The sequence below is a fragment of the Anas platyrhynchos genome, chromosome 3, assembly GCF_047663525.1.
Source record: "Anas platyrhynchos isolate ZD024472 breed Pekin duck chromosome 3, IASCAAS_PekinDuck_T2T, whole genome shotgun sequence".
In the NCBI taxonomy this organism is placed as follows: Eukaryota; Metazoa; Chordata; class Aves; order Anseriformes; family Anatidae; genus Anas; species Anas platyrhynchos.
In genome coordinates, this window is record NC_092589.1 from 40,449,063 (window position 1) to 40,472,237 (window position 23,175).

General features: G+C 35.0%; 1 protein-coding gene across 1 annotated transcript in view; it reads right to left on the reverse strand.

The window, feature by feature from the left end:
* Positions 1–23,175, reverse strand: part of CAMKMT (calmodulin-lysine N-methyltransferase) — a 220,971-nt gene that overhangs the window by 189,020 nt on the left and 8,776 nt on the right. Inside the window, exon 3 of the mRNA XM_027454101.3 lies at positions 16,722–16,786. Within this exon, the coding sequence (XP_027309902.3) occupies positions 16,722–16,786 (65 nt within the window). The remainder of the gene's footprint in view (positions 1–16,721; positions 16,787–23,175) is intronic.

Below are 23,175 nucleotides of genomic sequence, written 5' to 3' on the forward strand. Positions count from 1 at the left end.
TTTGTCTATGCTTTTATCTAGACACACTGGTAAACATTTATGATCTCTGATCTTGTACAGATCTGTTTATATAATAATTAGGTGGATTCAAAGTCAGTATACTGTTTATGTTTAAAGTATTAATAGGAAAAAAAAATCAATACTTAAGCTTCCAGGTTCAGTTCCACAATGGAGTCGGTGTCTGTGTCTCACAAAAATTCAGAGTAACTTTAAGAGGAGGTACAACCAGGACAATCAGGATTTCTAAACTTCTCATTCAACAATGATTTAGAATTCCTTGCTACTGTTTACCAGTTCCTAACGTTCATTACATGCCTATTCCAAATTAAGAACATTCGTTCACCAAGACATTACTAATTTATGGCTCTGTACAACAATAACACCTCAGTTTGATCACAACAGAATCAGTGTTTGTAAAACTTTACTTGCAACAACAAACAAAAAAGATTGTTAAATTGATGGTATTTATGCTAGACACAATAAATCAGAAAATGCCTACACTGCCAGCAGCAGATACTGAATGTGCTAACCAGGTGTTTTTAAATAATTCATGCCTCAGAGAGATGACAAAGGCTGTACATACATTTAATTTCTCAAGAGCAATACATAAACTTTGCATGCTTTGAAGTTAGCTGTGTATTGAGGAAAACAAACAATAACACTACTTTCTGCTGCTCTTTGATTTTTATATTAATGAGTCAAAATTTAGAAGAGCAACAAATATACTTTTTTAAAACAGTAAGCTTTTTGTAACTTTATAACAGGTAAAAAAAAAATAGGTGCTTCCTATAAAAAAAAAAAAATAATCTTGATTTTATGTATTCTTTGAACTGATGCAGATCTCTGCATCTACCCCCACCTGCTTTATTACTATGTGTAATTTGGCCACGACACACTAGCGATTTCTATCAAAATATAAATATATATATTTTAAAACATAATAGCATTATGAATCATAGTATGATTCAGAGTTTGTTAGACATACATATGCAAATGCAGAATACTTTCAAAAAATATTATTTCTGGGTACATTTTCTGCAAAAGGCATGCCAGTGCTGTCTTAGCAAGTGCTACTTCAAGACATTGGGGATCCTTGCTTTTGTGATCTGACGCCTGTGCATGCAATTGTTGTATAGCACATTTGTAAACAAAATTACAACAAGCATTTCCATTAAAGTAATATCTAGGTTGCGAAGTAAAATACTTGACTCAACAAATGCCAAAATTATTTAGAAAATGCCACTATGAGCTTAGCACAGCTCTCACGCATGTAAGCCTTATGAAGCAGTATGCAATTAAATATCACCATATACTATACCTAACACATGACCACTGCTTCCTTTTAGTTCACAGTACTAAAGGCCAGTGTTCATGTAATAATAAAATAATCAATATTTATACTTCAGTTAAACATAGCCCCATTCCTTATTTTCTGAATTCACCATTTAAGAGAGGAAGCCTCTCCAGCATTTGGCTTGAAAGCTGTACGCAGACTACTAGAATTCATTGTCTGCTTTTCAGCACCTCAATCACTTTGAAAGGTATCCAACCAGCAACCCCTAACAGAGTAACTCCTCCAGTCCTTGCTATGTGCCTTATGATCCAGTGTTGTAGTCTCTGGGAGAAGACAGAAGTCAGAAAGAGACAGTTCTTTATGTGAGGCCCTAAAGCACAGACAGAGGAAAGTGTAACTAACTGAGCATCCAAAACACCCAGAACTTCAATTTTCTGAGTGTTTTACAATTTTGTTTTAGCTGTTGAAATCACCATTTCAGCTGTGACTAGCTTCTGGGGACCGGATCCTGGGCTTTCTGAAGACAGTAAGATACTAAGCCACCATCCCAAAGCACACTGTAGTAGGCTGAGGAAGAGAATCTGCATGCCAAGCAGCAATGCACTGCAGTAATGCAAAATCCCAGTTTACACACGCAACCCTAAACTAACAGCACATTTTTGTAGTGCCAAGGACTCAAAGTTAAAAATTATTTAACATACTTCCATGGGTATTTTTTGAGCTAAGAAACAAGCATCAAATATGCCATCAGCTGGAATATCAGCTTGTACATAGGTGATTAGCAGGATTGCAACTTGTACACTAAGACATTTTATGCTTAAGTGAATAGAGCAAATAAAAATGTCGCTACAGTCTACATGTAGTAGCAGATAAAAAGAATAGAAGACATATTTTACCTGTGCAGTCACAGGAAGGCAATGCATGGAGTGATATCTGGAAATGCAGTTCTATTGCTGGCATTATGGGAAACAATTTCTGGTGCACCCAGCACTCCCTCCCAGTCCTCTTCAACATGAGCTAGTATAGCCTCCTTTCTACCTTTGACTCCTTGTCTTGGCCCAGTTATTCTTGCAAACCTGTCTGCATTCATTGTGATTTCATCACAGATTCCTGTCTGGCCAGTCTGTTTTCTCTCTTGGGGTAAAAAAAATCTCTAATCTTTTACTCGTTCTCTACCCCACACACCTCTTGTATTATGACACCCTCCTGACTGGTCCTACTGTCTGTCCCACTCCATCCTCTGATCACCTGGTCAAGATGATCAGAAAGCAACATGGATCCTTTCCCCATACTTAGGCTATGAAGCCTAAATTTTCAACTTGCGGTAGAAAAAGGAACAATTTAAAGATTAAAAGCAAACATCATAGCAGTACCTACCACCATGTTAAATATTTAATATGAATGAAGTTTATATATATACATATACATACATACATATATATATAAAAAGTTAACTGCATGCCTTAAGTATTCCTTTTTGGAACACTACATTCAGAATATCAAGTAATTAATTTGTTGTGTTTTTTGCTTCTATGTTATCCAGCGTTCAATTCCCAATTTAAAAAGAAGAAGAAAGTTTCCTGCTCATTTCTACACCAAGTTGCAATTATTATTCAGCACTGAAAACATTTCAATAGTTACAAGATTCTCATCTCATTCAGATTAAAATATTTTTTGTGCTTTTTTTTTTTTTAAACCAATTTTAGGGAGAAGACAATGTTTCTTATTCATTTGACAAGACCTGCCGAAGACAATGAGATTCTTTGTATTACCATGGCAAGTCAAATTTGACTTGTACTAAAAACAATTGGAAAAATATGACAGTAATTCAAAAGCTGACAATGCTTTCAAACATTTGGAGAAAGATGGCACACTGCAGTTGTAGTTTCATCATCTTACAATATTTATGTCACCAATAAGCTAGTTTCAGGAAGGTCAAAGTAAACTGTCAAGTAAAAGAAATCTTCAACAACATCTTAGTTTAAAAAAAAAAAAAACACTTTAAAATCCCATTTTTCTTTATTCACGTATATAATGTGAATATATATAATATGTTTAAATATATAGGTAATAATTATATGTGTACTAATGTGCAATAATTACACACACACACATAAGGGCCTGATCAATTAAACTGATTCTGTTAAAATCACAGGATAATCCCTTCTGAGCAGCATATGCATATTTCTCATATTTTGCTTACAGAATAAGAAACATTTTGCAATTACAAATCAAATCCCTATATGTAAATGCTCACTTTGTAAAATTATTTTAAAATATAATTGAGCTTATTATTTACAGGAGTCTGCCTGTTCCTTTTTGACAGTTCACTCTCAGCCATCATAACACTTGTACAGAGCTCTTTAAATGTCAGACAGACAACTCTGTTTATTCTAAATAATGCAAACAATTCATATCTGCAAACAGACTATTTTTATTGTTTCCTCTCATCATCAGTTTATTCTGATTCTAGTTCAGTTTTTCAAAATTATCCAGCATAACATCTTCCCCTTCTCCCCTTCTGTTAGGATGTCACTTACCCTAACAAGCAGAAGAACATGTGTCTGTGTATTTTAATGCCAAATGTTTACCATATCATTATCGGAAGAGCACACAGAGTCCTCAAAAGAAAAGACTACAGTAATTACAAGGAAATAAATTTTAAAAATAATGTGAGAATTTAAGACAGATTTAAAGTACTTTTTTTTTTTTTTTTTTGAATATACATTAATTCTTATTGCCATTACTTTTGTCTGAGAAATAAAAATGTGAAGTATAGCTTCTGGAGATTAACAAGAGACATGCAACTGGCCGCTGTATTATGCGAAGATGTATATAGTAAAGCATTTATATCAGTTAGAACACAGATTGCAAGGAGTGAAGTCTCAATGATAGCGTGTTTCTAATTCTGGAACCAGACAATTCAATGCGAATGGAAAAGATTTTTCTCTTTCACGGGAGCTTTGAAAATAATAAGAAATCTTCAACAGAAGTTTATCTAGCAAATAGCAGATAATATTTGGAGTCACGTCGCTTGAAGCATATGATTCTTAGTGCATACTTTTTTTTTTTTTCCTTAAAATTATGATAAATTTAAAGACAGCATATTTTACTGTCCATTTAGAAACTAGAGTAGAGATCTTAGCATTTAATTGCCCAACTTGTACATCCATTTCATTCCTGTGCATCATGTAACGTTTTGTTGGTTCTGCCACCTTTTGAGCATCTATGAAACTTTAAAAAGCAGCTTAAGGTCATTGAAAAATATTGCCTTTTCCTACTGCCACATTTAAATGCAGCTACTTTTATACTGAGATAAACATCAGAGTTCATAAACACTGATAGCTTACTGCTGCTTAGTAAATAACTGCATTAGTCCAATTAAAAAAAAATCATACCATAAAACAATCATATTCAAATAGTTTGTGAGGCAAACTAGGAGTAAAATATATACAACTTCCTCTGTTTTTCTACTTCTGCCTAACAAATCATGTTAGAATCTGCTCAGACTCACCTGCCAGTAACTAAGCCTCTCCCACAGGAGATGTGCAGCTGTACACCTCTTCCTCATAGGGAATAAACACCAGTTAGCTTTTAACATAGAACAGAACATATAACTTTTAAAAGCAGATTTTGGATGGCGACCAAATTTCCAAATGAATTCTTAGTTGTAATAAAAAAAAAATGTATGTTTATCTGGTTAAGCTCATTTTAGCTGTCTTTAACCACACTAACAAGAGGATATAATATTTTCTACTCTAGGAAGACATCAAAGTAAATAATAAATAAACCCACAATACCTCAAATCGGCACAATTTCAAAATTGGAAGCAAGACACAGAAAAGAAGTGCCTTGTATAGAAACTGCTTGGCTACATTGTGTTATATTATTAGCTTATTCCAATGTCTTAGCGTGACCCTACACCAGGGTGCTGATTTATAAAATGGCTTAGGAGCATACATAACACTTTTTAGGTGTGTGAATAGGGGAATTTAATCAAACTAGGTACGTGCTTACAGTTACACATGCATAAAGCTGCTGATTTTTACATTCTAATGGCACATTTACAAGCAGATTGCAGAATTTTTTTCCTTTTACATTCTCTCAAATGAGTGAGATCATGAGCTGATTACCCTATTTGAGCCCCTGTAGGCAAGCACATAAAAGCTCTTAGCCCATTCCCTTTGCTAATTCAGGTCCCCTGGTCTCACCTACTTTCATGAAACCAACTGGGGCGTGTTGTAACCAGTAGACTTTTGTCTAAAATCAAATAAACTCAACCTAAAATCTGCAGCTGCTATCTGTAAGGTTAAAATAAATAAATAAATAGAATCATAGAATATCCAAGTTGGAAGGATCCTACAAAGATCATTGAGTCCAACTCCTGGGTCCCCAAAGGGCCATCAAAAAAAAAACAAAAAAAAAAACAGACCATTTGTCTGAGAGCAATATCCAAATGTTTCTTGAACTCCATCAGGTTTGGTGCTGTGACCACTGCCCTGGGGAACCTGTTACAGTGCTTGACCACCAGTGAAGAATCTTTTCCTGATACCCAGTCTGAGCCTCTCCTGTCGCAGTTTCAAGCCATTGCCTTGGGCCCCACCACTGCTCACCAGAGAGCAGGGATCAACGTCTGCCTCTCCACTCCCCCTTGTGAGGGGGTTGTAGAAACTGATGAGGTCTCCTCTCAGTCTCCTCCAGGCTGAGCAATCCAAGTGACTTCAGCTACTCCTCATATGTCTTCCCCTCTAGACCTTGTACCATCTTTTACCACCTTTGGCTACTTTCTAACAGCTTTATATCTTTCTTATACCGTGGCACCCCAAACTGCAGGCAGTACTTGAGGTGAGGCCACACCAGTGCAGAGCAGAGCGGGACAATCACCTCCCTTGACAAGCCAGCAATGCTGTGCCTGATGCACCTCAGGATACGGTAGACCCTCCTGGCCACCAAGGCACGCTGCTGGCTCATGTTCAGCTTGCTGTCAAACAAAATACCTGGATCCCTTGCTGTGGGACTGCTCTCCAGCATCTCATCCCCCAGTCTGTCTGTATAACCAGGATTGCCCTTCCCAGGTGCAGAATCTGGCACTTGCTCTTGTTAAAGTTCATACTGTTGGTGATTGCCCTGCTCTCTCATTTGTCCAGATCTCCCTGCAAGGCCTCATAAATAAAAAGATTCCTTCCGTACTTTTTGATGGACACATTTAGGCATCTAAATAAACATGAGGATTTAAGACTGTGAATCCATCAAGTTAGAAAATTACGCTCCAAAGAGATGAAGAGTTAATGACAACTTTTGGTGTGCCACCTGTGGCATTTAAGGTGAAAAGGATCTCCTGAAAAAGTAATACAGCGTGATTTGATGAAGAGCAATTAATAAACCTACAAGTGGGAGAGGTTAGAAGTCAGGTCTGCTGGTAGTACTCAGTTTACTACCACTGTAAGTTTTCTCGGTTCTGTCTCTCATTTCTATTTCATTAAGATTTCTGTAACAAATCTGGAGGCGTATAGACATGAGCAAAGAGGCTTACTACTCGTTAAATGGATTGAATAGTTCACATAGTGCAATATCCACCCTCTTCTGAGCTGATTTAAAACACACAAGAAGCACATAAATCAAGACAAAAAAATATGCCCTAAAGTATTGGAATTGGCCTACATCTAAAGCAAAACATAAAAAATGAAATTAAAAATAATATCTAGATAGTGAAATGCACATTCAGCCAGCACTAGCATGGACTGAAATAAAGTAAATTTAATTCACATAGCACAGGTCACAGTTCAACAATAAACATCAATGGACAAGGAGTTAGCGTTAAAAGGTACATAAAGCTTAAATAAATCTCTTGTTTGGTTGTCAACCTGGCTGGCAGATTCCATTTCTCATATGCAAGAAACACAAACACATTTGAGTACCACCCTAACACATATTGCATTAGTTTACATTCCATCACATTTATGGAAAGTCAGGAGATGGGTAATAGAGAGCATTAAGGTATAGAGTGTTACGATCCCATTCCAATTTTTGCTACACTGCCAATCATATCAAAAAAATAAAAACAACAAACATTACACATCTCAGTGTAGCTTCTCCTTCAGAACTGGAATGCCAAAGATCTATAAGACAAAACTAGGCATAGAAGCTTAGATAGGAAGCATCTGTAACACGAATGATTGAAACAATGGCTTTTGGGAAGTGAATGAAATCATAAGAAAGAAAATCAACAGGTGACTTTCAGTGCAGAAGACAATAACACATTCTATAATTACATATAAGGTGTCATTCAATTCATCCCCTCCCTCCTCTTCTTAAAATTAAAAATTCTAAACCAATTTTTCATTCTTTTTTTCAAGTTTTTAATTCTTTTGTTGCATATTCCACATTAAAGTATAACAATAAAAAATAAATTGCCAGATTCATTACAATTCCAATTAAGATGTTAAATAATAAGCATTCACCAAAGTAACAAGACAAAAGGCTTGTATATAGGGCAGAAGCAGGAGATGTCTTATATCAAAATTTTAGAAAGCCTTTTGACAATTTCTTGTGGAATAAATAAATAAATAAATAAAATTTTGTTAAGCAGAGCTGATTGAGAAAGCTGACTACTTTAGAAAATAATTCCCAACACTTTACTTTAGAAGTCAGTGATTTTATCAAGTGGAGATTCCATAAATGTCTATACTAGGTTGTGCTCTTTCTAGGCAATGGAAGAAATATGCTTATTAAATTAGCAATCTATCAATTTAGGAAGTCCAGTATGCTTATCAGGCTTCAGAGGATAAAAAATAAAGAATTAGAATAAGTCTGGAAACAAAAGAAAAAATTTAAGGAAATAAGTACCAGTTATTGCACTCAGGTTAAGAACCATCAGCTATATAAACACACAACTGGGAATAACTGATCCCTTTTGAGGAGAATCAGGATCTTACAGCAGGTCAAAAGCTCAACAAGAGTCAACAAAGTCATGCTGGTATAAAAGAGGAAAACACAATATTGGGATTACAGGCTGTAAAACACAAAATCACCTGCTTTACTTAGCATTATGAAGGTCTCAGCTGGACTGTTGCACCCAGTTTTGACAAATACTCTTCAAGAAAGATACAAAACAGATGTTTAGATTGTAAAGAAAAGTCAGAATATAGCAAAAAAAATGCAGCTCAAGAAAAAAAATGACAGCCTTTGGATTGCTTAATGTAAGAAAGGGAAGATATAGGCAAGGGCACATGATGACTTAAAATACCTAAAAAGCTATTACAAAAGAAAATTTCATAAACTACTTATTACACAGAGCCAATTAGCAAATATATATATATATTATAATTTTATGCTTTAATAAAAAGATTACCTTAGATACTTGGAGATAGAGGAGATACTTTCCAACTGCAAGGAGAGTATGTGTGAAATCTCCATCACTAGAACCACTATGTTCTGTTTCTTAATTTTATGGGACAGTCACCCACATCTTTCACACATCTATTGAAAAACACAAGGCTATTTCTGGCAATTAGTGCAAATATGCAGTAGTTCACATATTCCTCATACATTTTCCATTTACCAAACTACTTGTATAAAGGGGCTCTTTTAATCCACCCAGTTTACCAAAAATTAATTATTTGGATTTCTGGAATAATGCCTGAAAATACTTTGAAAAACTATGAATTTTATTTAACCATACTGAGACTAAATAAGACTATTTAATTTGTCAAACTAAGTACATGAATAATAGTTACACACTGGATTTTCAACTGGTCACTGCTATGTGGATCAGTTTTCACTAGTTTTCGTTTATCAGTCAAAACCACTGTCAGAAAAAAAAAAAAAATCAGATAGATATGTTTTTCATCAGAGGTTTCAAATTCCAGAAACTTTGTATTCAAAACAGTTTTGTTTGAATGCAATTCTGTAAATCCACACTGAATTAAGTTGAAACATTTCACCCCAACCTTTTCAAAACAAGACACTGGAGTTCATGCATTTGAATGTGATTTTTTTTTTCAATGAAATACAGTGCAACTGTTTACAAGTTATCTAAAAACAAACCTTGAAACCAAACAAAAAAAGGTGCAAGTTATTTATATCATTTCAGCTACATTTGTAGAGAACAAATGAAGAATAGGGACTGTCCTTGTCACCTCCACACTACACACTACAGCTACCAATGAGTCTGTATCTCAATACAGAGAAGCGTCCAATCACCTGTGTAAGGAAGGTACATCAGCAACTTTGTGTGGTAATGTACAGTAATTAGCTACCCGAGGATGTACTCCAAACACAGTATGCCTTGAACATATTCTGCACCTTGTGTCTGTAGCTTTGTGAACACCAGCACTGAAATCACGTCTAGAACATGGCAAGTAAAAGAACTGGTGAAAGCAAAAAGAACATATACTAAGAAACTCCTATGTTCCAACCAAACCACAACAACCTACTGCACAGCAAGCTAAATGAAACCATTTTACAACTATTTATTTAAATAATGCTAAAATTTGAATTTTTAAAGAGTAAACTACAATGCATTAAAAGAACATGTTTAATTATTAACATCATACATCTAAAGAGATACTTACCATTGCTATCCTACTCTATCTCAATTAAAAATGTGATTAAGATAAGTTAGCTAACATAAAAGTAAAACCCCTGAAATCAATTAAAATAATTCATACACTTCTCCTTCTACCAATCTAATTATTCAAGATGTTATAACCCATCTTCAACTTCTTTTAATTAATTTAAACTGAAAGATCCAACTTGTCATGATAATTCATTTAGCATACATGGAATACTTTCAAAATGCTTCAGATTACAGAAGGTCAGCACCAACGAGTAAAGGCAGACTATACCAACAATTTTTCTAAAGACTAAGACAACAGATCTGATGCAAAAACTCATCTAGGACAAAATCAGGGTGCCAAGGCAGAAAACATTGCTCAGCAACACAGAAAAGCAACTGAGGTTTCCCTAATACATCCTTATTTTTTACCAAAAGGCTTTCATGGGAATATCCTGAACAGGTGAACCAGTCATTATGAAAGATTCAAGTTGACCAAGGAAGAAACAGGGTACTCAGAAGAGCTCAGTGGGGCTTCTTCACCTCCTATTTCTCCAAGCTGCTTATATGCATAGGAACAGAGTGAGATGATGCTGGAATATGTTGTAGGGAAAAAAAAAAAAAAGAAAAAAAAAAGTATTTTTTAAAAGAAAACAGATCCCTGGTGACAGTTCTGATTTTTCTTTTCTCAAACAGGCACCTCATACACAAAAGATTTTAATGACTGGGGAAAAGAAGAGGATTGCAGGACAGTACCTAAAACAGACAAATCATTGACATTCCAAAAGAGAATAGTTTCGTAAAAATAACACTGGTAGCAAGAGTAATTTAAAAGGTACCTGCTTCTCCCCATATACTTATTTTCTGCTCCATTCCATAGGCTTTATGCCAGTTATGTCAATGTGACTGCTTGGGATGATGCTGTAACCTGAACCAGTGAAGTGAATTGGATGGGGGAAGAGGGAGGAAACAGCTGTTTTTTCTTAACCCTGATCATGAAATGTTTTATTTAAAAGGAAGCAGCATAGTGAATAGTAAATTGTAGGTATCATAAATACGATATTTCATTCAAAACGACATGTATCGTTGCTATCCAAACCTTCTTCCAGTCAATTTATTTTTTGCTGAAGACTTTTTCAAGAGGGTGTGAGATTCTGACATGGTAAACAATATCAAACTGCCACACAGATGGAACGAGAGAAGACTCAGAAGACGAGTGGCAGTATCTGGAGGTGAGAATATCTAGTGAGGCATAGAGAGGCAGGAAGCATATCCAAGTCAGTATGCTTTTCACCACAGAAAACAAGAAGTTTCCTCTTGGGAAGGAAGAGGGAAAAAAAAAAACCAACACACACACACAGAAAGAAAATTTCCATAGCAGCACCTGAAAAATGCATTCTGCTCCCTCATTGAGTCTAAGTAATATTACATGAAATACAGGAGCACCTCTACTGTGATAGAAGATGCCATCCTATTCTTTTCCCTAGGTAGATTGATGGCATCTTTCCTTCCAGGCATGATAAATCAGTAGCTGCCAGAATATCTCCATAGAGGAGCTCAAATATCTTTGAGTTGCCCTGTGAGACCTGCGAAGACACAAGTAGGTCTCTGAACACATTCTCATACACTACTGCTGGGAAACACAACGCCCTTTATTGCTAGATATTTGAGAAGAAAGAAGGAAAAAATCTTTGTTTAAAAGCAGTTTTTTAGTTAGATAAAAGTTTTGTGAACAAGAAGTTACACATCATTTTTAATTAAACATAGCTTTAAAATGAATATGACCTGAAAGAAAGGAAAAAAAAAAAAGAAGAAGAAAACTAGAATGAGAAAATTCATTTTGTTCAATGTTTCCCTGAGATTTATTTTAAAAAAGGGGACTTAAAATTAAAATCTTTTTTCCTTGTTTCCTTGTTATTTTCTTGAAAAATATGCTATGTAGGGACAGAACTATTCTCCAATTTAGACAGCACGTTCAAAAATCCAAATTCCTCCAACATAAATCTTTTTCTTTCTGAAACTGAAATTTCTAAATGTAAAGCTAGTAAAAACAAAAACAGTTCAGAAGACGGTGAGTAGGTGTTTTGTAATAAAAGCTATATCCAGACACTGTTTTCAGCAAACTGCAACATGTTCCTGAAGAAAAATACTTTTTTTTTTTTTATTTTAAAAAAGTGAATATGTAACTCTGTATTTTTTCTTGATTTCACATTGTCTGCCTGGTGTTCCTGCATATACAGAGGCAAGAGAATTTAAATCTATCCTGTTCCCATCCCCCCAAAATTGAGAGCTTGTCTTCACAGGATCTATTTGATCAGGAACAGCAACTTTGGAATAAGTATTGGGGTAGCTCTGTAACTGCAGCACCCTCTGCTGCTTTTTTAGTTCCAAAACATGTAAGTCTACACTCCACTAAGTAGAAAATGAAATGAGTATGTAGTGAACATGTTTCTTGCAACAGTTACATTATTAACTAATGCTATCTGTAGTTTATAAGAATATTTTTTTTTACTATTCCATATGGTATAAAATTGCAAGTGTATATATATTACATGAGCACTCTGGAATATCTTGTTTCTGAGTTGACATCAGGTAGATACTAGACAAAAACTCCAAACTATGTTTTATTTCACTGCTTAAAATTCTGCTTTACGGTCATTGTAGCTTTCTCAGACTTGTGGCAATTAGTAAAGAGGATTGTATTTTGGCCCTTGATCATTTCACTTATATCCTCTCAAATTACGTGTATAATTATACAAACATTTCTCCCACTAGAAAAAGACAGGGGAAAGTGATAATTGACAACAGCTCATTCTTGCAGAATTTCCTTTGCCTTTTGGACAGTCTTTTGCAGAAGAGATTTTCTGCAAGGATGAGCATGGCATGTGGCTCCCCAAGCCAGCTGATGCTATCCCACAATGTCACCACTGAGCCTTCTGCCTGGGATCCATCAGTTCTTTTAAAGGAGTGTCTTATGACTAGAGATGGTCTCAGGATGTACCATCTTTTTAACAGATGGCATACTGTTGTCTAAAATGAACACACCAATCTCTTCCTCTGTCCCTGCCTTCTTTTCCTTGCTTCCTGTTCATGCACAGAATTAAAGCTGAATGAAGTGTATTTAGCACTGCATCCCGTCTGTGTGGAGAATTCATTCAGCAGTTTCAAGCGCAAACTGCTTTCTCACAAAAGACGAGCAGAAAAGGTACCCAAAATTTTCACATGTTGTTTGGAAAAGTAATTTGTAGTGTGAATTTTTATTCATGGCAGCATTCCTACAATGAAAAGGCATCATTGGAAATATTTTTGAAAAAGACAGAATGTAAGGATACCAAGTTTGAACAACTTTGTGCAGAGGCAATTTCTGCAGTTAACACTTTGGAGACTCATAATACACCATTTACAGCTACTGCAGTTGGCTGCATTTTTGCCCTGAAGTCTTACTGGTGTAAGGCAGCACTGTCAGAAAGCAGTCACAAATACTCCTCAAAAGCTGCTTATTGATATTTTATATAATGCTGCCAGCTAGTGGCACATCTGGTACTGAGTTTGTGTGTACTGGGAGTGTAGAGAAAGTGGTATTGACTAGAATTTGCTCTACCACTCTTCTTTTGATAGGGGTATGGTGATGTGGCCATAGGTAGAAAGATTGAAAAAAAAAAAAACAAAACGGAGTTTTAATACAAGGTCCTTGGTTATTTGAAACAAATTGTTTTGGTTTCAAATGTTGAAATAAGAATCATGTTTCAGTTTTTAGAAAATCTTATCTGTTTAACACAATTATTTAATGATCTAGGTTAGAGGTTTGCTAGAGGTTACTCTAGCAAAACATTATCTAGTACAGTAGCCAAAGCAAATATGCAAAACACTAAAATATTTAACTATTTTCTGATAACTCAGTCCAAATCATTTAAGTGAAGTTTAGTGCCCAGTAAGTTATGACTACACAGGTTACCCTAAAAGAACATTAAAGTTTGTAATTACTCGATAGGTCCTCTCACAGAGACAGTCTTGATAGAACTGATAACATGCTCAGTACTGGAAAGCTCCATTAGTACTAGGTGTTAGAAGATACGATTTAATAATGTTAAATATAAAAAAAAAAAGATTTTTTTTAGGGTAGACTGTCATATGATAAAATAAAATTTGTAAATAACACTATAGCACTTCAAAAAAAAAATAAATCACCCTAGCTTTAGAAATATATGTATTGTAGTTACTCTTAGACATAAAAGGAGGCAGGATTATTACTTTCCATTTCCACTGTGAGATATCACCAAAAGAGACAAGAAATAAATAATAATAATAATAATAATAATAATATATATATATATATATATAAGGAGCCAATTCAGACGACAGGATGATGGGAGTGCACACAAATTCAATCAGGTACGATCCAAATTAAACAGCTCAGTAACTCATGATTGGGAACTTTACTATGACAGTATGATATACACAGCAGTTCTGGCTTGAACATTGGGCACCTTTACTTAGCAAGGAAGTATGATTAGTACACTCCAAGCCAGTATGCTGTCAAAATGCTGTCAGAAGATAACTATTTTACAGTTACTCTAACAGAGTGTAATCAAAAGTGCTCAGTAAAACAGGCATAAATCAGTAATATGCACATCAATACAGAGTCACAGACATTTAAAAACAGGGAAGCAGGGAATTTTAAAATGACTTTGCAAACACTGCCTATAATAGCACAGCATGAACTCTCAAAGCAATACCAAATCCAAAGGGACAAATGTGAATCTTTGTGTATACAGAGAAACAGTAAGGAGAACTACAAATGTCATATTACTTCTGTGTTAGACTGGTGTTGTGCCTATTAGAGTAGTAAGTCCTGTTCTACTATCTGCAATCAATAAGCAAGTAGCTGAAATACTGAAAAAGGTTAATAGAAGAGCCGACAGCACATCTAACAACAGAAAAGCATATCAAACTTTAGCACAGCAATTTATTTGTGTTATCAAAGAAATTTGTATAGATTGATCACAATCTAAGTACTTACACAAAGAACAAAGATTAAGAAAGCACATTATGGTGTTTAACAAAGTACAATATCTTGTTCCAGTATGTGGGTGTTAATGTTAAAGCGCTTTTGACATTAAAAAAATAGGATTTTCTCTGCTGTTCAAACTAAATACCTGAGTATTTAATGAATAATGGTATTTTTTTCTTTCCTCTCATTGCCCTCTTCACTGTCAAGATTGGACTTTTTTTTCTTATTTTTCCTTATATTTTTCTTATTTCTTTTTTTTTTTTTTAATTGGGTAAAGCTTAAGAATAAACGTAAATGGTTACAAAAGTCTCTCTAGCATCCTATTCAGAGAATCTACAACATCAAATCTCTTCAAATGCCTCCTGTAAATTAAGCAAAGCATTTTCTTCCAGATCCTAAATGTCTTAAATTGAAATATTTTCATTATCTACCTCATGATGCCTACACCTATACCTGACGTCAGTCATAATTACAAATGTGAATTTTCTTTCTCAGCCCTATTCATTTGGTATATTAGTATATTGCTTACATAAATCTTTCATTCCAAAACCAGACAAAAACATCCCTGTTGGGCAACAGTGAAAGAATGTATCCAAATACATTTTGTGGCAGAACTATACAACTACCTCCAATGTTGAGAGCTAAATGGAAGCTAGCAAATTTTAAAAGGAGAGCACATGATTTATGAATATTTTTTTCCTTTGGAAGACAAAAGTTTCTTCAATAAATTGACCTTTTTCCTAATGAAAAGCCCATGTTTATTGAAACAGCTTTGGAATACAAAGACTGGAGTTTTGAGATGAAATATTCGTATTTCTGGACAGTTTTTATCTTATACCTTTGACAGGGATGAAGAAATAACTGCACTTTTCTTGAATAATTGGCAACCATAGAGACACGCCCCATGCTCCCCCCACCTCTCTGGTTTAATCTGCAAGCTTGCTTGTTTGAAAACAACCAACCCTTCCTGAGAAATAAGGCAGAAATTATCAAATAAAAATTCAATGTATATCTGTGAATGTAAATTATATTTACATTAATTATGTGTTATTACTCACCACATAAAAATACTTAATTATTTTAGCTTGGCTTCTTTCTTGTGATCTACCATAATTTTATAATTAAAGGCCATTAACAGCATAGAACACTTTATTAATGAGTATACTGAAGCAGAGCCATACCGGATCCGACTCTGAAGGTCCACTTAAGGCTCATCTTGTCTAAGATTAATGTGGTCAGTAGCTGATGCTTAGAAAAGAGCGCAAGATCATCCTACTGCCCCATTAATTCTCCTACTGTCCAGCACTTTCTGAACCATAACTGATGCCTTTACACTCAATAGCCACAAGGAATTTTTCTTCCACAATTTTTCTCCTCTGCTTTTAGAACCCATGTGATATACTAGGAGCCAAAACATTCTGTGGGGACGAATTTCAGAACTTGATTAGGTGCTTTCTTTTGTTTTTCTGTCTGCCCTCTGTAAGCCAGAAGTATCATTGTATGTTTCCCATGCTCTCACACTGTTCCTCAGATAACCACTGCTGGCCATTGGCCAAGACAAATCAACGGGCTAAACTAATTTTTTGTCCAACCCGGTTCAGCTGCTCTGATGTTCCCACTGCAGTCACAGGACCAAAACCAACCTGCACTGGGAAGATTTAAGGGTGTATGCACACAAACAACTGTGCTATATAAAACAATGCAAAGTGCTTAGGTAGGTAGTAGATGTGTGTATCTGGTCACGGTAAGGCTGTTTCTCAGGTAAATGAAATGGTTGCTGATGGCTCATACCATAATAATTTGTATTAGTACAGTTAGGCTTCTGTCATCATTGTACTGTATTTAAATAAACAATGACTTACAGACATTCCCTGTGTTGTCAAAGCTTGTAAGAACATCTTTAACATTTAGGAGTCCATCGTGAAATCTAGAAGAAAACAGAAAGAATGACTTACCAACATATTAACAATAATAATAATAAAAAAAAAAAAACCTTTTCATAAAAAAACGTTCACTGCACATGTCCATTTCTCACAAATGCCTTTCACAGACAACAAACAGGTACTACTGCAGCCACGTGGGGCACAACAGGGAGGCAATCAGTAGTCTTCAAAGTTCCACCACGGTCATTCATGAACTAAGAAAATGTTTCTCCAAAACTAATCTTTATCAAAATTAAAATATATCCAAACAGCATCAGTTTTGACATAGCTGTGGAAACCACATACAGGAAAGAAAGAATTTTGGTAAAGAGATTTCTTTGAAGAGGAAAAACAAAAGAATATTTTTGAACAGCAGCAGTATGCGCATTCCTATTTTCTTCCACAGAAGTCAAGAACATTTCATTTAATTATGTGAACAATAAAAATGGTTAATGTGTTCAGTGAATTGCATTCTCTTTGGTTTTATATTTGTATAATTAAAGTAAAATATTCAAAACTGAGGAAATTAAATTATCATATTATTATGAAATCATATTGTTATGATCTTCACATATCACCTTCAAATTTTAGCACACAATGAGCAAATCACTCACAATTTGCAGAAGAAAAGTGCATTAAAGTTGAACAAATGTTTGCTTATGAAACATATAAATGCTATAGACATGCTGGCTGGACTCACACAAACAAAACAAAACAACAAAAGTTTTAGTTTCTTCTTCTTTTTAACTGCTCCAAACCAATTTAGGGCCAAAACAAGCAAATAAAAATCAGGAAGTCTTACACTTTACAACAGTTAGATAGCACAATTGTTTCGTGAATGCACTTAGATTTCTGAAAATAATTCAGCTAGGCAGTAAAACATAAAAATCAGTCTTTTAATAAGATTTCAAATATAGCTTCCAATGCCATTTGGGATCATACCAATTTTCAGCAATTTAAGAGTGGAAGAAATCCAGCACCTCTAACATTTTCATATTTTATGCTCATTCTCTAAGCTTTTCATTCCTGAATATTAGTGTAAGAATGGGGGAAAAAAATCTTTTTTTTTTTTTAATATGAAACTCTATAAGCAAAAAGATTTCTAACACATTAAATGACAAATTATGAGAAGTACAAAACAGCAACTTGACTAATTCTTTAAAAAAAATAAAAATAAAGAAAAACAATGAAGCCAACAGAACCTGAAATGAGGTCATAAACAGGGGCAAGAAAAATGGTTAAAGATATTACAAGCAATATTTACCTGTAGATCAAAGCTTTTCTCCCAGCTACCTAGAACCAAGCCAAAAATACATTCCTAAGCTGCACTAGAGGGTGGAAGTCTACAAAAATTTTCATAGCTCGTCTGGACAAAGAATTCACTTTTTCCTTCTTTTATTTCCCTTTGGCAAGTTTGTTTTCAATCAGATTAGCCAACTGATGCAACAGAGTTAATCCAAGTGAAATGACAGGAGAGTGAACAGGATCAGTAGTCCTGCTAACTGCAGAGCTGCCCTTTGAACTGTCCCCTGCTGGCTCTTCAGCATCCTACTCACTCCATAACCACACATACTTCTGACAAAGTTAGGGTCTCTCAGACAGCTGTGAATGTCTTCTCTCTAAATGAATATAGGATTGGAGGGGAAAGGAAAAGACTCAGGGAAAGCTAAAGAAATATATTAATCTTTTTTGACATATAGATTAGTCCTGGAATAATAAACTGATTTCTTTTTTTTTTTTTTAATTTCTTTGCCTATACAGTTCATATATTAAAGAGATATCATAAAGTTTAAAAGTTAAGCAAGCAGAGGCAAGAAAGAACAACATTTGGTATACTCAACTTTCGTTAAAAATCTTCCTCTGATTATAAAACATTCTTTCCATGATTAAAAATCAATATACACAGACATTTCAAACACATTCCATTTATTATTCAGTGGCCAAAACCTTGTGGCTTCCAAGCACAGACACAATACACCCTAATATTTGCTGTTTTGGCCAGTGGAGGCATTTTGCACGGGCCACCTGCAATATTCAAAGTCTCTTCCTCTCCGTCTGTGTCTTGACAGCCTCTTTCTTGCTTTCACAGATACTATTCATGGCAAGCATATATGTGAGCCATCATTTAATGATGAGAATGATCCAGCTTTCCTCTGAGGGGCATCCTTCTCCTCAGTCCCACCCCACACTCATCCTGAAAGCAGTCAGGGTTCAACACCTGCTTCCTTTAGTAGGATTAGCTTATGAAACCTTCACTAGAGAAAAGCAGGGAGCAAGCTCAAACATCTACGATGAGAGGAGTAGCCACTACCTCAGGAGTGACTTCTCATTTACTCCAGAAATCACACCTTGGGCAGGTTTTACACATATTACCATTATGGACTACTGTAAGACTGCTCCAAGTTAGTAACAATGAATCTTCCCAAGTTTTTCCATCACAAAGGGGACTTGCAGCCTAAGAAGTACATGTATCTGTAAATAGAGGTAATCTCTAACTCCAAGTTCTGCCATAAATGGGACCACTCGGTCCCATTCCTAAAAAACACAGTTTCTAGCTTGGGATCCACTACTACCACCCCAGCAGTTCTGTAGCTGCTGCTGCTTCACTGCCTCATCCCATCAGCTGCTCCTCCTATATCTAACCCAGAAAACTGATCTAATACACATCATGTCTCATTTCTATGAATGCCTGTCATAATCACAGCTTTCAACTGTACGTCTTACAAGCTGTGCATGAAGCACTTTTTCGGTGCATGAAGCATAATTCGGTGCACGTGACACACAAATGTCACGTGCACCGAATTATGAAAGTCAAGAAAAGCAATCACAAGCATTTGTGGTTAAATCCCAGCCCCAAAACTCCCGTAAGTTTCCACAGTTATCCCCAAATACAGAAGAACATCAGTATAGAGCACTTTGGAATACATTATGAGCATTGTACAGTTCGAGCAAAAAAAGTTCAAAGCTGTGGTTTCTGAGATCAACAAGACCTTTTGTACTTCAGACAAGCATAGGTGAGCATCACGGACAAAGAATTTCAGCTCAGGTTAATCTGATCTACAGTGTTCTTATGATAAGTCTTTGAGGAACAGTACGCAAAAGTTTCTGTGGTGGAAGCAGTAAGTCACAGAAGACAAGTCAAAGGACGATGAACTAATTTAACTCATGTTTCGCCTGATATGAAGTAAAGCAAAATTCCTTGCTTTGGACTATGAATGAAGTTAAGTCACAGAGAGAGAGGGGAAGAAATATCTTTAAAGTATGTTAATGTTTCTTCCTCTCCAGTTCAGGAAACACAAGTGGCAGACTTTTACATGTAGGTGTAGGCAGTAGAATGAAGATAATCAATTCTTCAAGAGCTCCCTATAAAGGTACGCTTTCTATCTAATCAGTATGAAACAAAATTTTTTTCTTCCTTTATATTATTCTTCAACAGAATTAGGAAAAATAATATGAAACTTAAACAAAATTACAAACACTAAGTAGACCCCATATAGTAGCTGGGGGGGGGGGGGGAGGGGGTAGCAATACATCACCATCTATTATTAACTGGGATACAAAGCAAAGCTACAATCCTTGTGGAAAAGGAAAGACAGGATAAGGATAAAATAGTTATTGCTAAGGGTACTTTACAAGAAAGGTTGCATGGTCACACCATCAATTGTCACTGCAGTCCAGTTAAGAGACTCAGAACTATATACAAACTTTGTTATTTAATTCACTGCTTTTTCTGTGCCAGAGTATAGAAAAACAAGACTAACTCCTCTTTCACTCCAGTTCAAGATCTCAGTTTAATAGGGTAAGAATAATCAAAACAACACCTTCTTTACCTACAAATTTTTTTTACAAATACACAAGTATTAGGCAGTATGATAGAACAGTCTTAACTCAATCAGGGATAGAAGTATGTTGCAAATGAATTTCTCTCTTTCCTCAATTTCTTCCTTCTGCAACCACGCATTTATGCTGCTAAATGCATACACTGTCTCTTAGCATGCAATAAATGGAACAAGCAATTTTATCATATCTTCACAAAGTGTCCTTAAGGGGTAGGCAATATTCCTTGAAATCTGTTTCTATCTAAAACAACCCTATCCATTAAAATTTCAAAATGTTTGTAGCAGAAATATCCTACAGGAATATCCAATGGAATTCAATCCTAAACCATCTTCTAACATATCACTTGCCACAGACAAATAACATGCTTCTCATTACTAAACCAAAGGTCTAGAATAATCTAATAATTTCTTTCTCTTTTTTATCATATTCAGAATAAAGGCATGACATGTTGCAAAGAACATTTTACACTCTTTACAAAGACTTAAACCTTCCTGTAAGCCCCTGGCATTGTTCTTCTCAGTTCTGAATTTTAGTAGTTGAAATACCAAATTACTGATCAATGGAAAATATTTTACCACAAAAACAACTTATTTTTTCTCTGATTGCTTACAATAAGCCTACAATTTTAAAGTAAATCTATATCCTGAAATAGAAAATTTAAAAAGATATTGACTGCTCATTTTTTAAACTCTAATAAAAGAACAATTTTCCTGTCTAAAAGACAGACAGCATTGCCACAGTTAGACACTACATCTTTATGATCTGTAATCATTTCATTGCTATAACTATTTGTACAAAATTTAAATTTAGAAGTACATTCGTGACTTGGAATAGAGGGGTTTATATATGCAAGGTTAAATAAACAAAACACGTTAAAATAATTGTAATTACTTATATCTTCCTATCACCAAGAAAACAATTATTTAGTACATGCACAATTTTTTGCACAGAACAGCAAAGTGAAATACTCCCAGTTAAGAAGAACTTAAAACTTTATGTTTCTCCTCCAGCTTGGTTTTTGAATAAAAACATATTTCTCATGAAGAAAAGATTCAGAAGAGCAGATAATATCTGTGATGAAAGATAACTTTTTCCACCTCACGCTTGCAACAAACGTCCCTCAAAATGTCCTTTTTGTTTTTCATCTTCAGCCTACATTACCTTAGTTTATTCTATCCAAATCTGAATGTGAAAACTGCAGCAAGATTCCAGCTTGGACTGAAGATGAGTAAATTCTCCCTGCTAGACTGCCATAAACATTCAGCCTGATGCCCAGTCTGACTTCCTATCAGTTAAGGGATTTATTTCTTAACTAACATTAATTGCAAACAACACCAAGCAATGCCATGTATGTAGCCACCCAACTCATATCATCAAGGCATGGATGTAACATGTAAGTGTATCACTACAACATACTTAGTCAACAACAAAATCTAGTCAATCACGTAAATCCAGCTTAATTTTTTTAAGCAAAATTTGCCTTATATTGGGTGCTTCTGGCTTCCTGCTGTAGAAGACTTCTTACAAAAATGATTCTAAAATGAATTAGTGACAAAAGCACGGCATGAGACAAAGGTGAATCCAATCTGAATTTGGATAGAAAAATATAATCTCATTAAAGCAAGCTGTTCTGAGAAATTCAGAAAGTCACGCACATGACTTGTAGCTCTGATTGAAGCTTTTATTTGCCTAACAAACTGATCCCAAAGTCCCTCTAGAACAGTAATTCCAGCTAGGTCATAGCATATCTGAATACACAATTTGATCAGTTTTGATAGCCCTTGAACTGATATAGCTTGACCTTTAGACTTTTTGCCAAAAGCCACTACCAACCTTATGAACTTTCTAAAGTATTTAGTCTTGTCAAGATATTAGTTGACAACCCTTTTAACATCCAACATATGAAATAAGCTTTCCCAAGAAGATGTTAATGCATGAGGAAAACATATGTAGATGAAAATTCAAAAGCACTTTTGTCAAGATCTTAGAGGGGTCATAGCAACATTTTTTTCCTGACAAAAAGATGTATGAGAAGGTTCTCCTACTCAAGCACCCTGTTCTGGATTTACCTGACCGATGTTGTTGTTATCGTTAATTATATGTTAATAAAACATTCTTGTATCTTCTTTAAATTGTTTCTATTAATGAAAACTTTAATTAACACTTTGCCAATAGGAGGAGAAAAAAATGAATGAAAAACTGTCAGACACACAGAGGATCCTTAGGTTTCCAAGATACAGTTAGTTCTCAAAAATCCAAGAATGCTGACTCCAACATTTATCTTCTAGACACACCAGTTTCAGCAAGGAGAACTGTTAATCTGTTATGTATGTTGAACTGTTTTGTTTACCTTCTTAAATTACATGCTTTTGCAGAAGCATTGAAGAAACTTTATTTGATACAGACTAACGGTAAACTGGATTTTGTTGCAGCTATTTATGCTTTAGCAAAATACACAGTGAGCATTTCTTTCTTTCTTCACCACCCTTCAATATTTTGAAATAGTAAGTATATGCTATCCATTATCACTGGTTCAATATATAGAGAAAACACT